This window comes from Ictalurus furcatus, chromosome 10 (genome assembly GCF_023375685.1).
Source record: "Ictalurus furcatus strain D&B chromosome 10, Billie_1.0, whole genome shotgun sequence".
Lineage (NCBI taxonomy): Eukaryota > Metazoa > Chordata > Actinopteri > Siluriformes > Ictaluridae > Ictalurus > Ictalurus furcatus.
Window position 1 is genome coordinate 16,963,260 of NC_071264.1, and position 23,269 is coordinate 16,986,528.

General features: G+C 35.8%; 1 protein-coding gene across 1 annotated transcript; it reads right to left on the minus strand.

Annotated features, from left to right (window-relative positions):
• Window positions 1-1,652: 1,652 nt before the first annotated feature.
• On the minus strand, window positions 1,653-18,235 carry gipc3 (GIPC PDZ domain containing family, member 3). The gene is made up of 6 exons (XM_053635525.1): window positions 17,356-18,235; window positions 12,942-13,127; window positions 11,769-11,949; window positions 5,990-6,099; window positions 5,806-5,887; window positions 1,653-4,324 (listed from the first exon to the last, which is right to left on the minus strand). The coding sequence occupies exons 1-6, from the start codon at window positions 17,662-17,664 to the stop codon at window positions 4,173-4,175; spliced, it is 1,020 nt and encodes a 339-aa protein (XP_053491500.1). The 5' UTR covers window positions 17,665-18,235; the 3' UTR covers window positions 1,653-4,172.
• Window positions 18,236-23,269: the final 5,034 nt, after the last annotated feature.

The window sequence follows — 23,269 nt, forward strand, 5'->3', positions numbered from 1 at the left end:
CATGGGATTTATTTTACAGAAAAGGGGTCTTTTTTTATTTTGAGAAGCCATGCTCTAAAATTAGAAAATCTAAAATAAGAAATAGATATAACTGAACTAAGAAAAGTTTGTGATTTTTGTTGTATTGGAGACAAATGAAGATCTAACTGGACAAGGCCAATCTGGATCACTCTGAATCTGGACCTGGATCATGAACTTCAAACACTGAAAAAGAATCATGAATGTAGCTGTCTTTATCAGCCTTTAAATGTGTGTAATAGTTAGCCCCATGTCATTCTTATTATACCATCAATGAGAAACTGTGGAATACTGCATTGCTCAGTCTTTATAATTACTAATAGTTGAGTTATTAATAAAATATTACATTTTAGTCTCCCATCTAACATCACCACCAGCCGTCACTGACTAAATATGCACAAGGGATTCGTTTTGTGCTTGGCATATGCATTTTATAGACATGAAACCTTCTTAAAGCATAAACTACTGAACACTGAATGCTGTACTAAATGACTACTTGCTGGTCTTAGAATTTAGCATGATGTTTCTGGCACAAAATATCTCCATGGTGGTCTCTGCCATGTCAGTCCTATTGGTACACAACTGTGGCTTTGATCCCAGGACTGAAAACACTCCACATGCCTACTGGCACAAAAGTAAATGGCAAGTTTTTTTAATATAAAAACAAATCCAGCTCTCTCTGAACTCTGAATAGTGTGACATTTTGCTGTTTAGCATTGGTGGTAAACACACTGAGAACAAATGGTCGTTCTTTGTCATATATTTATATATAATATAAATATGTGTACATATCACCATGCCTGTTCAGCCAAATATCAGCCTGCTGTGGAACAATCCTCCTGTTTGAATGGCTTTGGACACACTGTGTCCTGTGTCTTTCTGGAAAGAATGAACGTCCTGATTTCCGTCACTGTCCTCAAGTAGTTCCATACTCATTTCGTAGTCCAGTAAAGAATCATTGACTCATATTTAACAGTTTTAAAAGCTTTTTTAAAGTATTGTAACTTTAGATTTAAAAAAAACCTGAGAGAAACCAGACCTTCTCAGTACTTCTGTAAAAAAAAACTGAAGATGTTTCATGACTGCTTTGGACCAACTGCGTCAAAGGATTGAGGAAGATCTGACACCTACAGATCTTATTTTTGAAAGGTTTTTTTTTTCTACATAAGGTGTAAAACACTCTGGGGTGTGTGGTTGTAGAAAAATAATCAAGGGTGTTATTAATTATTTTCCTATAACAGCACATCCTAAAGTTTTGTTCCTCTTATACCACAGCAATTTGTCAAGAATTATTATTTTTAATTTATGAACAAAAATTCATATTTTTTATCAGTTTATATTTGCATGTAATTTTTTGTAATTTCCATGACACTCTGTTAGCTCTGTTATCATTTACATGATATAAGAATGGATTATTGAAGTTAATTTTTAAAAATGCAGCTTGTCATGTTACTGAGAACCCAGAAAGCTCAAACACATCTGTCCAGAAGACTTTCTAACTGTTCCAAAGAGACTCATTCCAAAAATGTATGTTTTTCTTTGGTAAATAACAATGACATTTTCAATCTGTTTATCATGTTGTGTGTTCACCATACAAGTCCCTGTGATTTGAAGCACAGCTGGAACACCTCTCAGAGCTGCTGTAGAAAATGAATCAAAAACCAGATTCGAGAATTCAACAGTGCTGTGGTATAATGTTGAATAAAGCACTGAAAATACAAGAGACCCTCAACTAAAGTCCCAATTACACACTTATTATAATAACTAAACAGTTTAAAAAGTAGTGCATACAAGGTTTTATTGGTAACTTCATGAAATAAATTTCCAAGATGCTATACATTGTCAGGTCTTCACTTTGAAAATAATACAAGCTGTCCACACAGTGTATAAATACAACACGATAAGACAAATCTACACAATTTCATCCATCCATCCATCCATTTTCTATACCACTTATCCTACAGGGTCACAGGGAGCCTTGAGAATAATCTAGGGAGCATGGGGCACATGGTGGGGTATAGCCTGGAAGGGGTGCCAATCCATCGCAGGTCACAATCACATACACATCTACACAATTGTTTGTGATAAATATATGGTAAGGAAATTAAGGTGATTTCCAAGATGCAGTATACATGATCCAAATTACATTTGAACGGGAACAGTCACTCAGTCAAACAGTGATGTGATCAAGTCCAACTACACCAATTTTGAGGAAATATTTGTTAAAAATCATATGACATTTTGAAATATAGATTTACAAATACAGAATTGTTTTATTATTTTATTCCAGATTTCTTTGGGTGTACTTGCATAGTACTTATACTAAGCCCCACATAAGTATTACACAATGCTACTGTGTAGGGAATTTCCAGGGATATTATAAAAAGTATAACAGTGAAACAGTATAAGGTAATTTTCATTTCTGTGAGAATTCTTGCATTTAAAAATAATAACTGCATGAGCTGAATTTTAAAAAAATGTCATCGCTAGTTGAGACCAATTTTGAACTGGGGTCATGTAGGTGAGGTTGAGGAACTGTCACAGCCACATGACTATGCTGACAGTGGACTAAGTCTTCTGGTTTAGGCCACACCCATCTAGGGTTTAAATCCCAATAAAGTTATGGATATTTGGAGCACAAAACAGATACAGACAGTGACATTGCATTATAGCTCTATGCCATTCCGAACACAGATAGATATAGCAACTATGTTCTATATTTCAGGTTTGTATTACCACTTTTTATATAATAAGCAATATTAATATGCCACCATGTATGCCATGACATGTATTTCTTCTTGGGAGTTGAGTCCAATGACTTATTTCAGTAAAATGGCTTTAATGGTATATATCATGGTTCCTTTTTAAATCTATGAGTAGCCCAGTATTTTCCACTCTTTAAAATAACCAGACATGACTGTTCCCCTTTAAAACATTTGAAGAAGTCCAGGCCTCTGTGTACTACAATGAGTCTTTAATGCAGATAAACATTACTGCAGTAGTTCATGTCATATTTCATATATACACACCACAATAAATATCTGCACATGAAAAGAAGACCTTCATTTGTAAGCAAACATTAGATAGTATGAGAGACATCATAGGCCAAAAGCTCAAACTGAAGAGTATCATGTCAAGGCTTCCCAATTCAGGTCAGCTCCCATAAAGCTGTGGTTATAAAGTGACCTGATCTTTTATGACATATAATGAAGTGACCTTTACATGGGCAGATACCACAGTATAAATAGTGTGTTCATCAGCAAATGCTCTTTCAAGACAAATAAAGATAAACAGTAACTGAATATTTGGAGCATGTGCATCATGTTATGACTCAAATATGTTCCGAAAAGCTATTTAGTAATAATTAGTTTCAGTCAGGTCTGAAAAACACTTCCAGATGCTGAACTTTAAATAATGCATTTTGTTTTTTAAGCATTCAGTGTTTTACACTGAACACATGGTGTACATTTGCTGATTATTAAATCAAAATTAATATATCCGTGAAAATAGGTTTACACTTGGCCCAAATAGTTGTGCCAGGACATATAAATCTCACCCAAAATCTTTTTCATACAGTATATAACCTCAAATTAGATTAAGCTTTTGTGATTTCACTTTCCAATAAACAGTTCTGTAAAGTAAAAGGAATAGTAATTATTTTCAAATGTAAGGGTGAGTTGCACCAACTATGTTTAGAGCTAGTTGTGTTTTATTATAATTACCAATTGATTTTATATATGGCTTAACAAATCAATGAAATTTTCAATCTTTGATAAAGTAGCAAATATTAGATACAAAACTTATATATATTTTTTATAATCTCACAATCACTGCTTTCCGTGATGAGGTCTTCTGAGATTTTTTGCTTCAAAAACGGGTTAATGACACGGCACACTTCTGGTCTTTGCACTCAGGGGTTTGCTGGGGCCGTGAGAGCTCTGCAGCTAAGGTTGTGAACTGTCAGAGTATAATAATATACATGTGAAATTGAAGTGACAGCTCTAAATCTCTTGTTGAATAATGGACAGCCAGTTGCAGCCAAGAATTTTTTTTTTAAAAGCAGCTACATCTGACACGAGAATACTGTGATAATACCAAAATCTGAGTGTAAGAATACCGGGAGACACAGCCAGATTGAAAAATTGGCCATTGGCCTAAACTCTGCCATTTTTTACATCCCCTAGAGCTCCCCAGATGTCAAACAGAAATACGTCAGGGAAGGCAAAATCCCCTAGAACAGAGTCTAGAGCCTCAGCAAAATCATCTGGATTTTGCTTGTCTTTGGCAGCTTCTACAATGGTGGTTGCTGCAAAGAAACACAAAGTTGAACTGTTTTAGAAGAACAAAATGACACTGTATCTCTCTGGAACAAAACATTATGTTTTCTAAAAGGTATATTAAACTTAAATTGAGGTTAAATAATGTCAGTTTACAACCATGTGTCACAAACGCATCTGCACTGTATCAATCTGCATGTTTCCATGCATTTCTAAGGGATTTGCATAATATTGTACTACGTTTTGACCCACAGTTCTATTGTTCAGTCTGCAAAGAACTGTGAAGAACATATACTCACACTCTTCACAATGTCTGTGTAACAAGACATCATCAAGGGCCTGGTTAGACTCAAGAGATTGAAACTTGTTCCCACTGTAAAATGAATTTCCTGAGAATGCTCCACATTTAAACCAAGATTCTGACATATTGGAATTTGTTCTATTCCCAAAGCTCAAGATAACTGAGTGTAAAAGGACATTAATGGTAGAAGTAGTCACTATGGGTCACTATGCTGTGCTGTATACTGCTATATAAAGGCAAAATGCAGTTCCACTTATTTTTTGTCTAATCTCAATTATGACTATTAGATCTTATTATAAACTCTGCTTTTAATGAGCACTGCTGGTGACATCCCTACAACTGAACATCTCCATTCTATAATTTGCAATAACTAGATAAAATAGAAGATGTAGTAATGATAAGAGCTCTATGCCATTGGAATTTTAATATTGAAATTTTATTGAAACTTAACTTTTTATCAACATTAAAACTGAAGACATACAGTATCTTTAGTAAAGATTTTATTTTTACTTGCTTCGTTTTTGGAATTGTCACAGTGAACTAACCCTAACTAAATATTATTAAACATAAGACTATAACTCTTACCATTATGATATTGTCTATTTTATCTACTTGCAAATTATAGAACTGAGACATTCATTGTTTTGTGTATTATAAACATTGGTTGCTTTATTTGAAGAAACTTGTGCAAAATGAATATCCTACTAGAAATATTCTAGTTTGATTCTAGAAAGAAAAAAAAGTTCAGTAAATAAAAATCAATTGTGCATGTAAACCTTTCTAGTCTCTATATCTTAACCAAAACAGATGCTTGTTTTCCAAAGCATGTGGTAGTTTCCGTAAAAACCCTGTATATATATATATATATATATATATATATATATATATATATATATATACACACACACACACACACACACACACACACACACACACACACACACATCTGTTGGGAGCGCATAACAATAATCACACCCTATTAACACGTGGATCACATGACCTCGTAGTACTACTTAGTAGTAGCCACAACTTAATGATCTCCTTCCCTCATTCAATTTAATTATCCATCCATTTTCCGTACCGCTGACGGAAACTGGAATGTGTTCTGTGTTTATTATTGATGCGCTGAGGCTTGACTTACGCAATATCAACTGCTTTAGGGAATTTTTTAGAGAGGATATGACATATTCAAGCAAAACCACATCTCACCAAGTTCAGGATCCCGTATGCCCATGTAGCTCTCGAGAAGATCATCAACCATCTTGATGGCCTTCTCTTCATATTCACTGGGCTGATGGGAAGAAAGGAGGAAGAGATACAAGAGAGGAATGACTTGGGTTTAAGGCATTCAGCGTGTTTTCACATCACCATGGCAACTTGATCAGTAACTCACCACTTCCTGAACGGTTGCCGTTCCTTTCGAGCGCAGACGCAGAGTTTCTTTCCCACTGACCATTTTGCCCTCACTGCATTTTGGTGCTCGTGTCCTCTGACCAATCATGTCTCAATGGAGATGCACAAACAGACTTGGATCAAATTTCTATGCAATTATAAGTTTTCTCAAGTAAAAAAAATGCAGAATTAACTGATGAAGTAATCATATTACCACCTGCTCTGGGATCAATAGCATAAATGATCATACAGATCACAGAGGACAGAACTGTTTAAAACCAATTCTTTCAAAAATTAATGCCAGCTAATGACATGAGGATGAGTGCTTAAAAAGTTGGGAGCTTTCTTCATAAAATCTTCCATTTATCTCAGATAAAGATAAAAGAAATGTACATTTACACAAAGGCTTGTGTACTTGTACTACTGTTTAATTAGCTTATTTTAAAAAAAAAAATCTCCCAATTAAAAAGAGGAACAATGTGTGTGAAATTGAATGACTTTTTATAATTCAGCTCAGTGGGGATGATCTCACAGATTTATGTCCTGCTGTCCAAAATCACTGTAAATCATAATTAGAAAGATTTAATAAGATTATGGGGAAATTAAAAAAAAAATCAAATGTGTCATTCTTCTGATAAAAGAAGATGATTGGCTTATAATAAATATTGAAATAAATCTAAATAAACAATTCTGAAAAGACAATTCTTTTCATTAAATGCTACTCAGAAAAGAACACATTTCTTCACTGTTTCTTTTTTTGGCATTGCAACACAATTACACTACTCTGAAAAAATGTACATAATCTAATCAAGGACATTGTCATGCTGAACTTTCACATGTCTGCTTTTTATTTTCTTCTTAACAGCATGACTAAGGTCTTTGATCCCAATTATAAAAACAACAAAGTTTATATGTTTATTATTTGACAAAAAAAAATTATTTTGTTATTGTAGTAAATTCTTCATGTATCACATTTGAAATTATGGACCTCACAAGCAGTTACATTACTCCTAAAACTCCTAATGTTTCCTTTTCCGGAATTGTATATAAAATCCCTTTGAGTGAGTTTTATACCACAAGACTTAAGATTGCACTTAATTTATACTTCTGTGGTTTTACCAAAAGACCCAAAAGGTTTCATTTTGGTTACTGGTTAAGGTTAGATTTAGATGCTACATCACATAATGAAAATGAACTAATTTCATCCTTCATCCTTGGAAGATAGATTTTACAAACACAGCCATTTTAGTTGCTGTTTTACTTATCTATTTAAATAACCAACAAGCCATTTCTATGGATTCAAACATTCAGAGTTACAACACACAGTACTACAGTTAACTACAGCTCAGAATTCACTTACTGCTTTTATCAGAGGAGAAACAACACCACAACTCTGTTTATGACACTGTTCATTTATTAAACACCCAACTGAACACTGTAATTTCATATATGGATTAATTCTATTCATGAATAACAACTGTATACCTGTACCAACATGATAGATCAGGCTGGTTCTTCAAATCTGGCCGGCGAAGTCCACTCTCTAGCAGAGTTTACCTCCAAACTCAAACTCACAATTTTTAAAACAGAATGCTACTAGAGGGGACTTATTTCTGTGAAAATTTCAGGTTCGTATCTTGTCCTCCACCAAAGATATTCAACCTGAAAGTGAGTGGCGTTTTTAATGCACTTTCTCACCCCCATAAAAAAATATAAGAGAAGAACTGAGACTCGAACCCTTGCCATGATAAAGTGACCCTAAATGTGGAACTGTGAGCAATCTTGAGCATTACATTTGGACTTAAATTCTAAGTCTAAGGAACAAGAATGTTCAAAATGTTTATATATGTACTTCCACCTTGTAATGTGTTCCAGGGAGCTAGGACCATCATAAGCCAAGATATTGAAGTTTCCGTAAACAACTGCATAACCAATATTTGTTGTGTGCCATGACACAAAGATGGCCGTTGTAGTTAAACAAAGTAAAATAAAACTAAATAATTGGTGTGCTTGCAATGCCAATACATAGATGTATTCACTCAAAAACAAACTGTCAAAATTAAAAATAGTCAAACAACCTCCATTGGACCACTTGAGATAGAATGACCCTTCTTTTATCAGCACACCTGTATTGTACATCAAAAATTCAATCACAGTTCTACATCAGTGCTCCTGATACTATATAACCATGACAACAAACATAAACAACAAACAGTAAGATACCGGGAGCAGAACTGTAAATGGTTTAGAGGTAAGTACTGTAATATATTTATAGGTAATTACTGTGCTTTTTACAGTATATCACTGTATATTTCCAGATGATTTTATAGAAATTTAATGGCAGTAGAGTGTATTTACCATATTAAATACTTGTACATATAATTAGGGTATACAAAGTAAAATGTACAATATAAAATAAAATATAATCCACTATCCTTGCTCACTTTACTCAATTGTGTGATGCTTTTATCCAAAGTGACTTACAACTGAAGCATATGAGGGTTCAAGCTATGTCACCGGGCAGTTATAGGATGCATACTTGACCTCGCATACATCCATTATTGGCTAGTGTCACTGTGATTGACAGGTGAGAGAGAGTATGCCATCCCTCCCACCCAGAGAGCTGGGGAAAGTAGTTTTGTCAGGATTTACAATTGTGATATCCCAACGATAGGGTGAACACTTTTCTGTTGCACTACTCAGGAACCTATACAGTGAGTTTTACAGTGAAAATAAGAAAAATGCATGATATACTAGATTTTGTATTATGACCTTGAGTAGCTTTATATCTAGCATCTCACACAAAAGCAAGTACAGGTGAGAGTACAGAGTCAGCACTTTTTAAGTGCTCCTGGACTCCTTAAGAGCTTGAGGCCTTTGCTCAAGGACCTAGTTATGAACTCAGTCCATCTTTATGACTTGTGACTCTTATGACTAATAACCAGTGTCACGTCAGGAATAAACAATGCTATGTGGTTTAGAAGAATGTTTCAGACTGAGAAGCTGATATGTGCAATGTTGTCAGGGACCTGGGAGGCCTGTCTCACTCATTATCAGCCTCTTTAAGGCTTTTTATTGAGGGGATCTGACAAAGGGAACACAGCCCTGTGCGTTCATATTGTATTTTTCCATAATTGTTAATATAATAAAACATCTACTTTGGTTTGTTTCATTATTAATGCCACTAACTGAGCAGAGCCATATCAAGTCCCTGTATTGAGTCTGTAAGGGACAATGTGGCTCAATCCCTGCTAAATAAGACATCAGTTTAGTCTGAGTGGAAGTGTATGGTGGCCATTTTGTCCCATCTGGCTTAGCTGTGCTTGTGCTTCTCACTTGTTGCATACTGTAAGATAAGCGTAATTACATGCATTGTGCCCATGAATGGTAATCCATCATTTTCAAACATCCATTTAGCTAATGGTATAATGATAATCAAAGGCCCTTCAATTATTAACAGTAATTTTCTGTCGGAGAGGGAGAGGGGGAATAGGCATACTCATTTTCACCGTATGCATATTAAAACTAATTCTGCACTTGCTTAGTCTCCACACTACAGCCGAATGATTTCCATGCTAAAAGAGATTAGAGCTGTTCCATCTCAATAGCATTCGTGTCTTTAACCCCTGAAATTATAAATAGCCAGATCATTATCATTACTGACTGCACTTTATGTATCACTATCATTAAAGAAGGTTGCGATTAAAAGATTATTGTCTTGCAGTTGAGCTAGAAAGCTAATCTAGCTCCAGCTTAGTATTTAAGAGATAGTACATTACAATTACGGGGCCATTTAGCCCTTGTAACATTTTGTTAATCCATTTTTCAGCATGCGTTTGAACAAAAACATCTTAACCCATCTCCGGCAAGAGTATCTCATTTTTGTGAGGTTTCTTTGCTGACAGGCTGTATTTTAAGTTTTTAAGCATAGAATTAGCAAATACACAAAATGTGGTTAATTAGCATCCATGAAAATGGCATAAGAACGTTAAGGACACTTTAATGATTTACTAAAATGGTATTAATAATTTCTTTTCAATCTATAATTTGGGTAACAGGGTTGTTATTTCAAAGTGGCCTCATCATTTATCTATCTTGTTGATCTTAAAAGTCTATACATCACTTGTAAAACTGCAGGTTTTTGGTCATTTTATTCCATTCTTCTTTGCAAAAATGTTCCAGATCGGTCAAATTGCTTTTGATACATAATTTGTAATTTGTAAACTCTTTGCAGACCATAGCTTCAACAGTCGGATGGAACCAAGATGTATATATATATATATATATATATATATATATATATATATATATATATATATATATATATATAAAAGATGTTTTTCCCCTAAAATCTTTGTTTTTCACTGGTATTTTGTTGGTTGCTATATCACATTAAAGGTGGAGGGAAATCTGATATGATTTATCTTGGTTTCATCAGTGCAATACCTCATTAACAGGATATTTCCATTAGAAGTGAACTTCCTTTTCCTTCTTCCACACTAATCCACTGTATGATCCACTTGTAATGGAAATATTTCTCCATTCTTATATGACAGACTTTCATTACCTTTCAAAACACAAAACACTCCAAACTGCACGATTCCCAGCTCTTTGTACATGAGACTGAAGTGTTAGTTTCCTCCCTGGCCCACTTCAAGACAAGGATTTACTTTGTATAAGCACGCAAATATGAGTAACTCACTGGAACGTTGAACTGTACAGGGTATGTGTGTTTATTCCTATGTACCAGTGTGTGAGAAATGTTTTCGTGTCAAGGATAGGAATATCTGATTTTTATTTGAGAAAAAATAGAAAACTTTAGAAAATTAAAAGAGCCAGAAAATTTCCTTTTGGTTAGTGGGGTGAAGGTTAGGGTTAGGTGTAGCATAGTAGTAATTATCTGCATTAATAATAAAAATAATAATTTTGTAAACGTAATGACACAATGACGCGTGTGTGTGTGTGTGAAACATGATGGAGTTGATGCTAATACGAGATCTGACCACATGGTGGCAGTGTTTCTCCGTCTTCAAACAGATTCGTGCTGAATGACTTCATTTGTGTCTTTCTATCTTTATAGAGGAAATGAAAGGATTCTCAGCTTTTTGAATTATGCTCGTTAATCATTTAGTCATTCAATTATTTTCACTCGGCCTATAACAATAATAGTCTTTACTATTTGTAGCAGGGATATTTTTAAATTAACTATTTAATTTATTTCTTTTAATACCTCTACATTTAATATTTTAATTACATTTCTTTGTTTCATTTATTTAATTTAATTCTACGTTAAACTAATATAATATTATATATATATATTTATTTATTTATTTGTGCATGTGTTTTCTCTTACACATAAGTTTTTTTGTTTTTTTTTTACACAATCTGTTTATATGGCATTGATTGTGATTTAATTGGCTATATTATTTTATTTATAGTAGATAATATGCAATGCTCCAATGAAACAGTAGTATCAGTATGGCTTACCTTTATTTGATAAATTTATCAAATACAATTTTAAAATCAAAACTACAACGTTACCTAAAAGTAATAAGCTCATGTAATAAAACAAAAAGAAAAGAATTTCACAGCCAAAATTTATGTATAAATTCATGTATAAATGCGACAATTAAAAGATTTATGTTTGTTCATGAGTAAAAGCCAAGCACTGAATGATGAGAGTAGTGCAGCATGGTGATGATGATGATGACAGACAGACAGACACACACACACACACAGAGGTGACAACGATGAAAAACATGGAGGAGATGATGACTCACCAAATGCTTTTTTTGGTCCCACCAGTCTGAGAGTGAACGGCTCTCCTCGCGGTTGCTCCTTCAGCATCTTGGCCACTTCATAATGACGACATCCCACAATGCTCTGGTCATTAATAGCCTCAATGTGATCACCAACACACACATTTTTCAGCCGGTCAATGGTACTGCCCTCCTTTATCCTCTATCAGGAAGGACAATGTTAAGTAACTGGATAAATTCTAACATCTATCTATCTATCTATCGCTATATTATATATATATATATATATATATATATATATATATATATATATATATATATATATATATATATATATATATATATATATTTCCACTTATCTGTCTGTCCTCTGTCCATCTACAGTTCTGTTCATAAATTTACATACCCATAGCAGAATCTGCAAAATGCTACTAATTTTTTAAAGATAAGAGAAATCATAAAAATTGCATTCTGTTTTTTATATAGCACTGCACTGAATAAACTATTTTACATAACAGATGTTTACATATAGTCTTCAAGACAAAATAATAATTTAATTTACAGAAATGATCCAGTTCAAAAGTTTAAATATGCTTGATTCTTAATACTGTGTGTTGTTACCTGGATGATCAATGACTGGTTTTATGTTTTGTGATAATTGTTCATGAGTCCCTTGTTTGTCCTGAGCAGTTAAACTGCCCACTGTTCTTCAAAAAATAAATCCTCCAGGTCCTGCACATTATGCACACAATTGTATCTGTTTGCCTGTCCTCCATCCATCCACTTTCTGTCTGCCTGTCTGTCCTCTGTCCATTTAATTTCTGTCTGTCTGTCCTTCTGTCCTGATATATGTCTGTTGGTCCTCCGTCTATCCAGCTAGCTGGCTGGCTGGCTGTCCTCCATTTGTCCACATGTCTGTCTGTCTATCACCTGTCCATCCACCTAACTGTCTGTCTATCCTCTATCCATCCACCTAACTGTCTGTCTGTCTGTCCTCCATTCCTTCACCTATGTCTATATTCCTATCTGTCTGTCCTTCTATTTGTCTGTCTGTCTCTCCTCCATCCATCCACCTATCTCCTTACTTAATGAGGTTAGAGGTAGGGGTAGACATGGCCTTCTTTAGTTACTGTAACACAGAAGTCAATGAAACCTGTGCGTGTGTGTACGTGTGTGTGTGTGTGTGTGTGTGACCTTAATGAAAGCGTATCCTGCGCCATTATCAGTGATGGTCAAGCCAAGGGCGTCCTCCGTTTTAGTGACCTCCACCTCTTTGGTTTCTCCTCGGACGTGAGCAAAGATGAAGTCCTCAAGGCCGATCTGCCCCCCCAACAACTTCTGCATGTCCACTTTGTGTGAGTTTAAAGTACAGAAGAGGATCTGGGTAAATGGGGAGAGATAATGGGGAGGGGTGAGAAAGAGAAAGAGAGAGAGAGAGAGAGTAAAGAGCATAGAGAAACTGTAGAGAGCAGAGTAGTGAGCAGTGTGTGTCCATGGACTACTAGAGTACAGTACTCATTATTACGTTATAATACTTATACTCTATATACTCAAAGTAATACTTGTAATACATATTAGTTTGTGAGATTTCTGCCATAAAATGGCATCATTTGAAATCAAAATGTTCAATATCAAAATGTGTAATAAAATGTATTACATTGTTGCGATAAGGAGACGACCCTAGAGTGTGACCCAAGGTTAGAAACCAGGGTCACCTCCAAATTCTCAGAGTACGTAGGCATCGCCGCATGATGCTGATTACTCTCAGAGGTTTCGTCCAAGCACTGAACCCCCGACTTTTCAGCCACCACTGAAATGGTGTCATGTGCAATAGTCCCAAATGGTATGACATTGGCTGCTGCTGCCATATGCCCCAACAGTCTCTCATAGAGACTGGGGAGGATGCCCAGATCCAGCTTTATCTTGCTCAATGTTGATAGGATTTACCCTACGCATGTTGGAGATAGAAACACCCTTATCATAGTAGAAACCCATATAACCGCTAGAAAAGATGTCCTCTGCACTGGAGAAAGCATACTTTTCTTGAGGTTCAACCTGAGCCCCAAGCTCTTCAAGTGGGGAGAACAACATCTCAGTGTTTAATCGCCAGTTCTTTGGATCGTGTTAGAATTAACCAGTCATCCAGGTAGTTTAGTACACAGATGCCCTGGAGTCGCAAGGGAGCCAGAACAGCATCCATGCACTTCTTGAAGGTGCAAGGGGATAAAGCTAGCCTGATGGGAAGAACCGAATATTGGTACGCGTTGCCTCCAAACGTGAACCTCAGGAACTTCCTGTGACAGGGCGATAGTTCTATGTGGAAATATGAATCTTTTAGATCTATCGTCATGAACCAGTCCTCAAACTGAATATGTGGAACGATAAGTTTGAGTGTCAGCATCTTGAACCTGTATGTCTGAAGAGTATGGTTCCTCATTTGTCTGCTTGGCCTTTATAACCATTCTCTGATCAGCCCTATTAGCAGGCTGCTCAACTCGTGGATGCCCGTGAGAACTCAACACTACAGGGCTGAATACTGCCATATGTCAAGCTCACTCAACAGGTGTGCTTGGTAGGCCTGCAACACTGCCATTGTATGTAGTGACGCACTGCCGCATAGGCCTTGCTCACCAGCACCAAGTTGGCCTTACATGACTTGGATGACAAAGCCGGCCACCCTAAATTACCTTATGGAGAGAGGTAGCTCGCAAGCGTCTCCTCCACCTTCAGCATAGCTAAATAGCCATGCCGTTCATTCCCCACAATGGACGAATTATCTGACATCGCGGGGTTATAAACAGGGTTTACATATGGTTTTCCCAAGAAAGGGAGTTTTCTGTGGTGTGAGGGAGATTTATTTTCGCTTGGGAGAAAAAAGCTCATCCAGCCTTAGTAATCACTTCAAGCAGCTCTTTATATGCTTGAAAGCTGCTCTACGTTTTTGGCACACCTTTCTGGTTCCTTGGAGTCAGAGAGGATTTTTATTTTTTGGCTTTCCATAGCGGAAGTAGGAGTCGCGACGCGAGCTCCAAAATCCGACGAAGAGCTGGACCCGGAAGACAGAGCAAGAGATAGAGCAGCGCTCGTCTCCGGTTCCTCTTCCACATTCATATGAGATCTGCACATGACCTGAGCCGGCGGTCTGCCTCGGATCCGCGAGGTTCTGAAACCCAACTCCCTTCGGCCGAGAAGAGAGCGAGCCGCGAGCGGAGCTGCCTAATTGTATGGCGTTCCCAATGCGCACAGTCAGACCTCTCGAGGGCCCCACCCTAGATACTTCACACAGAAGTGTCTGATGAGCCTCGACCCAACATTGCTCTTGAAGGACTAAGCCTTTTTTTTAGGCTCCTTAAATACTAGGATTAGACGATTGCTTCACCTGTTTCACATCACCTTCTTATTTCAACTTGTCACAACGCTATCAGTCCTAAATTGCTTCTGACCCAACGTGTTACATGCATCAGTCTTCAAAACACTATGCAGTTTTGTTCTAATACATTATATTGTTGCTAAGGTAACAACTCATTTACAGGGATTTGTGTTTTCGTGTATAATTATTGATATGGTGAAACTTTCTGCAAGGAGTTGTTTATTTAACATTTATGGAAGTAGTCTCCAGTGTCGTGGTCAAGACAGAAGAGATTGCACTTTCTGTTTTCGTGGTAACCGGACAAACATCAAAAAAGAGAGAAAAGTGATAACTTGTCTTGCAGATGTTCTATAACATTAAATGTAACTATATACAGATAAAAGCATGACTCATTGATTAATAAATTAAATAGTGTAATCATTGGCAAACTGTTGTAGTATAAGAGCAATAAAACACTTTGGAGCATGCTGTTATTGGAAAATTATCAGCTGTTGGATGATCATACTGTCTGCTTCATGACAGCACCCATATTTTCCTATAACAGCACACTGTCTTTTATTCCTAACTTATAGATACCAGTGGAGTGACCTAAATACCAAAAATATTTCAGCCTATGTGTCCATTTATACTTGAACATATTTGTGCTTTTCCTGAAAACACTCTGGCTTGAGTCTACACATTAGCACTTGGACCTGGAGGAGATAAACACATTTCCTGGCATGGAAACTTAACTAGGATAGTTAGAAAGGACTGTAGATAAGAGATCTTTTCAAGGACATGTGCAGTTTTATTGTGTTTTGTGAAGTCAACAGGTTTGTTACATGAGCTTGGACATTAATTATGTCAGTTGTACAGACACTGTTCTTTGTTATGCATGGTATTTCTGCAGGTCTGTTTTAGGACAAAATCACTTATGTGGACAAATGTATGTACATATATTAAAATTACAGTATAGCTTTATACATTTAGACCAGAGGTTCTCAACCTTTTGTAACTAAAGCCCCCCCGCCTCCCCTATCATTATATATATATACACTCTATAATCTGTTTTCGATAGATAGATAGATAGATAGATAGATATTTTTTGCTTTTGTGTTTTTGTGCTTTTTTAAATCACTTTTCATAACTTTTTTGATTTTTCTAAAGTAACTTTTATGACTTTGATAAAACTATATAACAGACAGGTAGGGTCAATAGGGTCACTGCAAAACTTTGTATTGTTCTTTATATATAATTAGTATGTACATACATGCATGTTGATAGTTACAATTATAATACTCTACATTTTCACCCTGTAGGTGAACCTATTTTGATTTTATTATTTGTATGTTCTGGTTCTTATTTTGGCTGGGGAATTTATAGAAAAACCTGGAATATAGTGACTAGTTAAGTGTATCGCATGTCAGTGCTGTACACTGCATTTTTCTGATGTACAGTACTGTACAAACGTTTTAGGTACCCTTTTTTTTTTTTTGTACAAACTTTGTACTTTTACATTATCAAGTCAGTACAAAAAACATTTTAGATTCCCAAACATTAGTTTTCTAGCACAAAATTAAATGTTACAGAAAAATCTTTGTAGGTCATTTAAGAAAGCAGCATATTACATGAGAGACCACTGTTCAGACAAAAAAACACAATGAAGGCTGCTGGGTTTTGCTGCAAAAATAAGAATCAAGTGTGACAGTCAAAGTCTCCAGAAGAACTGTGGCTGGTTCTGCAAGATGCTCAATAAAACTTACATCTCATTTCCTTATAAAACTGCACAAATTGTACCGGAAACTACTCTTTTAATTTTTGTTTTTATTTTTTTGTCACACCAAATATTGACTTTGTTTCATTTACTACTGTTTACTGCTCTTTACAGTATTTTGTTAAAATGTAGAAACATTTAACATTTCTTTATTTTGAAGGCATCTTTGCTCTACAGCATTTCTTTGCATGTGCCTAAAACTTTTGCACAGTACTGTATGTTTGAAACAATGCATTTGTTATAGGTTTAGATACAAACTGCACCTTTAAATAGAAGGCATGTATAGCAAATACTGGGATTGCAGATATAAGGAATGATTCTTAATATCACCCTTACTACTTGACTAATAGACCATTTAATCTCACACTGACCTTATTATAATTAGTAGGCCTATGTTGGTTTTGGTCCATTATGAATAACACCATTCTGTCTCATGTGGCCTCAAAGGTACATGTTTTGCTCATTTCTATTAAACTGTGGCTTACCTCAGAGGGAGAAATGTTGAAAACCTCTGCGATCTTGGCATAGAGCTCTTTAACATTGGTGAAGCCATGAATGCGGCCTGTAGGACTTCCATGAGCAAGCTGAGTGTGAAATATCAATTTCGGTCTCTGGCACGGTGGAGAAGGAGGTGAAGTAGGTAATGGTGGTGCAGAGGGCACCACACTGCTTTCGTCCTCCCCAGTAGAGCTCTTGGAGTCCTGCGTTTGTGGGCTCATGGCGTCTCCGTCCTGCATCAGTTTGTCTTCACACTTTTTCCCCAAGCCCCTCTGCATGCTGTCTGGTCTGAACATACACACACAGCTGCCCAGTACTGGGTCTGATGTTGAATTAGTGATGAGGGTAACCAGGTAACAGGAACAGGTGAGTGCTATTTGCTTGGCTAAAGAGAAACGTGACACCACTTCAGCCAAAGGCTCTTATTATTGATATAGGAGACGAGAGCAGGACAACAAACTCACAACAACCAGCCACGCACCTAGAGAATACTGAGTCTGACTGTCATTATTCCCATGTGGCAGAAGAGAAGGTGTTTACACCTGGGAAGAGAGAAGAAAAAAGCAAGGAGGAAGTTGGTGGTTAGTGGAAAAAAGACAGTTTTCACAGATTACTCCAATATGAAGAAAAAATTTGTTTTAAGAGTTGAATTTCAGTTCATTCCAAGTCAACTTCAAGGGGCCAGTTGCAATTTACTCCAATTCAGCTTCAAGGGACCATTTCCAGTTTTCCTCAAGTCAACTTCAAGGGGCTTGTTTCAATTCATTCCAAGTCAGCTTCAATTGGCCAATTCAAATTGATTTCAAGTCAGCTTCAAGGGTCCAATAAAAATTTACTCTAAATCATCAAGGCCCAGTTTTAATTCACTCCAAGGCAACTTCACAGGTTTAGTTCTATTTTTCTCCAAATCATCTTCAAGAGGCCATTAACAACTGACTCATCATCAGCTTCAAAGGTCCATTTCCAATTCTTTCCAAGCCAGGTCGAGGTACAATTTGTTGCAAGTCAGTTTCAAGGGGCTAGTTTCAAATCACTCCAAGTCAATGTCAATGAGCTCTGTCCAAGTCCTCTTCAAGGGACCATTTCCAATCCACTCCAAGTGAATTGCAATGGGCCAGTTCTGAATCACTCCAAGTTGGTTTTAAGAGGTAAATTTTAAATCACTCCAAGCCCACTTATCCAGTTCCAAATGATTCCAAGTTGGCTTCAAGGGGTTAGTTCCTATTCACTCCAAGTCAGCCTTAAGTGACAAATATCAGCTAATTTCATGTATAATCCATGGTGGCACGTCTATAGGGGCATTTATATCAGACATTCAACAAATATTAATGTTCAAAAAGCCCTGATTTCATTGAAATACTAATTACCTCTTTTGATTCACCAACAATTTAAAAAAGTTGTCATTTGAAAGATATAAGCCGATTTTCCATTGATTTGCTCACATTTCTAGATGTTGTGTGGCAGAACACATGGTAGCCACACTTCCATACGGTTATAATTATACCTAGTGGTCAAAAATGGGAACTGCAACAAATGCTAACAAAATGCAAGATTTTTCCTGTCCCATGCTCGCTCTAGGAACAATTTCAGGCAGAGGAGGAGGAGTAGACACGAAAGTAAATTACAGAGTTGCCAGACTGAAATAATTTAAAATACTCCATGGCTATAAAACTCTTATTTTCTAACACATAATCTGAATAAATATAAACATTTTTCCACTAAATGCCAAAGTGTAAGTGCATCAGTATGTCTATGACACTCAGAGCAATTTCTACTGTAATATATATAGCAAAGATTGAGAGTCAGAAAGGGTTTTGAAGTGAATAATGTCTGCACATCACAAACACAAATACTCGTTTGCCACTCAAAGGTTCAGAAAAATTAGAAGAAATATCTAAATTTTCCAATTCCCTTTTTTTAAAACTATTTTCAGGTATTCTGTGTGTTTTCTTTGAAGGTGTTGCTTGGAATTGTTAATGATATCTTTGTTAACAGATATTTCCAGATAATTCATTAATCTCTTCACCTTATGAATTGATTTTATCTCCTGGTTTGACCCTGAACTGATAGAACAGACTCCATCCCTGTGGGCTGTATCTTTACCTAGTCAGTGATAAATGCATAACAAGCAGAGCTTAAGGCTATAACAAAGTGGCATTTATTTCAGTGTCTAGAAACATGCAAATATGACTGTCTAAAATGTATTATTTTTTGCAATTTCCAACAAAGATTTCAACATGAAGATTTGTAATCCTTCAATGTAAAAGATTTTACAAATCAGTTAGTTTGTGGGAATTCAACTATATTTAATATCACCTACATTAGTGTGTGTGAGTGCATACAGTATATTGCACATTATGGATATGCACATAATGCATATTACCAGTGGGATATACTATTTTAAAAGATATAAATGATGCCTTTTTACTTAAATGTTGCATTTTCTCTTTTTTTTAATCAAACAAGCTCAACGAATCCTGTTCAAGGTATCCGTTCTGTAAAGCTGTCATCAAGGTGAGTCAGATAGTGCCTAAGAAACCCTGAATGAGACACATTATCACATTTGACAGCCTTGAACACACCTGTAAAGGACACTGAGCCATAAAATATGGCTGTAACTTTAATGTGTAATCAGCAATGACTTTTTACAACAACTCTGCTTCATGTTTTATCCTGCTGTTCAACACAATTTTATATTTAACTATTAAAATTCATATACTGGACATAAAACACATATAAAGACACTTTGCATTACTTTTAGCTTTAGAGATTCAGGTCAGATGTCATGTAGTTGTGACTCTAGCTCATGCATACAGAATAGGGCCGTTAGGTCCTGATGTACTAATATCCCAAATAACACATTCTAATTTGCATGTACAAAGAGATAAATCACGAGAGAAAAAATTGGACATATTGCAGGTGAATAATCGCATGAGTTACATCATGTAAATGTTTGGTGAATATCTAATGTGAAAAAAAAAAACTTTGCAGCGGTTATATTGGCATTATTTTAAGAAACTTTTTTAATCATTTGAGACCTTACTGTATTATTATAATAATAATAATTATTATTATTATTATAACCTTGTGAGTGGTAAAACTTAATACACACAAATTTAATACATGCTCTACGTGTGTATTAATTTTCATATACACTACCGGTCAAAAGTCTGAAATGTTTCTCATGATCTTAAAAATCTTTTGATCTGAAGGTGTATGATTAAATGTTTGAAATCTGTGTTGTTGACAAAAATATAATTGTGCCAACATATTAATTTATTTCATTCGAAAACGAACATTTTATTTACAAAAACTTTTTTTTTTAAATGGATTACTTGGAGTGAAATATTCAGAAAAGCAGCCAATAAGTGTCCAGCATAGGTGGGAATTCCTTTAATACTGTTTAAAAATCATCTCAGAGGGATTCCTCAAGATATTGGTTGAGAAAATGCCAAGAATACATTTCTGGAAATTCTAGGCAAAAAGGGTGTCTACATTGAAGATGCGAAAATACTAAATTATTTTGATTTATTTTGGATTTTTTTTGTCACAATATAATTCCCATAGTTTGATGTGTTATTTGAGAGGTTTTGATAACTTCATTATAATTCTAAAATGTGGGGAAAAAATAAAAATAATGAATGAGTGTGTCTTAACGTTTGAATGGTAGTGTATAAAGTCATGCTTCCCCTCCCAAAGTGGTAGAAATGCCCCAAATTGCATTTTCATTAAAGCAAACATGCAAGTGACAACATACTGTATGGTCAGGATCATAGCACATCCAAAGCATACCCCAGGAGGACCGGGTGTGGGATATGAGGTGGGTACACCAGTCCACTGCAGGTACTCACACATTCCTACACTCATTAACACCTAGGGGCAATTTAGAATATAGTAAAATACACCTTCTGGCACATTTTTGGGAGGTGGGCGCAAACTGGGGAAAATGGAGGAAATCCAGGAGAACATGCAAAACTCCATACAGACAGTAACCCAGGTTTAGGATTGAACTGCGAAACCTGGAACTGTAAAGCCGCAATGCCATCCACTTCGCCTCACAAGTTATTTTGTTAATTTGAAATACTCCATAGACTCTATTAGAAAATCAGCTTGCAAGTTTTTGTGGATGTTATCACGTTTGCACGTGTTTTATACACGTTAATCTTTAATAAACCAGGGCCAAAGTGTGAGTACCTGCCCTATAATGCTACATAAGCAGTTAATGATGGAAATATCCTGTTCCAGTGCTGTTATACTGCTATCTAACTAATGCTAATTGCCCTTATGGTCCAGCTCTATATATTTGACAGGCAGCAACAACATCTTATAAGTGGATAATACACATTAATAGTAAAAAATCAGAATTAGCTTAATAGCATCTTTCCAGAGTTCACTGTTTGACATAGAATAATACAAGCAACATTCTCACCATGTGTACATAAGCGCACGCAACTGCTATGCAAGCAGCAATATTCACATATTCACAAACAATTCCCGGCAGGAATTGAACCCTGAAGGTGTGAGGCAAAACAGCTAACCACTAAGCCATCATGCCCCTCAGTATAAAATAAACATTACACAAAATTATTTACCTTTTTTGGATAATTTGGGGAAGATTATGCACATTTCCTGGAAAGTGAAATCATTCCGATCATGATTTTCTGAAACAGGTAAACATTTGGGCTTATGTTGAACATAACTTCGAGGGTGTCACATTCTGGAGGTTAGGACGGATGCAAGTGTAGATAACAGCTTTTAGTAAAGAGAGACAGGCATAAAAATCCAAATCATGAGACAGTAGCGTGGTCAAAAAACAGGCAATGGATCAGGCGATTGCCAACATGCACAATCTAGGCAAACCAAGAATCGAGAAACGTGGACACAAAACACGATGACCACCGGCTTGGTAAACAGAAACTATCATAAAACTTCACAAAGAGTGAATGCATTGAAAGTCCTTTTAAACTGTGGTTGTGATTGTGCTGTGAATTGGATGCAGGTGTGCATAATTAGAATGAAGCTGAGTGTTCAGGGAAGTGCGGTCCATGGCGGCCATGTTCGTAGGCCGCAGTGCAGGATGAGAAATGACAGGGGGGTAGTCGCACTCGGCTTCCACCTCAACACACCAGCGAGCATTATTTTTGTATAATAGCACAGGTTGTTGTGTGGTATTCCTTATATAACAGACTGGTGAGGGCAGGATTGTTTCATGGATATTACACAATATTAGGCTAAATATATGTCTAAATTGATAAAAAGCATGACGTTCATTAACAAATTAAAAATTGTACTCGTTAACAAATTACTGTGCTATAAGAGGAATAAAACACTTCAGGACATGCTGTTATAAGAACATAATAAATTTCGGTGTGATAGCAGTAACTACACTTCACCATAACTCACAACCCTGTTATTGATTATCTTCCTATAACAGCACTTTTTGTCATATTTTATTCCATGTTAAATATACAATGACAATCTTAGTTTTTAGATTTTTTACTTATTTTAACTTATTGATAAAAAACAAACTAAAAAAACCTTTTGTGCAAACCGGAATATGTAAAGGAGCTTAAAAGATTTTCTGTATACAGGAATTGTCCAAAATCCACTACAACCTTGTTAAACATTACACAAAGCAGTACTTTTATTCTCTACATGGGAAGCTTCATTTTGACAAATATTAATTGTTATGTTCATTAACTAATTCATGGTGGCAATACTGTTGAACGATATGGCACAGCCATACGTGTGCATCTAAAAAAATGTTTAAAATGTTGAAAAGTTCTTTTTTTTCTGTAATTGAATTCAAAAAGTTGAACTTTCATGTATTCTAGATTCATTACACATAAAGTGAAATATTTCAAGCCTTTTTTTGTTTTAATCTTGATGATTACAACTTAC

Bases quoted from the DNA above. Each gene is read 5' to 3' on its own strand.
- gipc3 (XM_053635525.1), bottom strand. From the start codon at position 17,664: ATGTTCAGACCAGACAGCATGCAGAGGGGCTTGGGGAAAAAGTGTGAA. The intron at 13,128-17,355 runs GTAAGCCACAGT...CCATTTACCCAG, and splicing joins TCAACATTTCTCCCTCTGAG to ATCCTCTTCTGTACTTTAAA. The intron at 11,950-12,941 runs GTCACACACACA...CCTTCCTGATAG, and splicing joins CAGGATACGCTTTCATTAAG to AGGATAAAGGAGGGCAGTAC.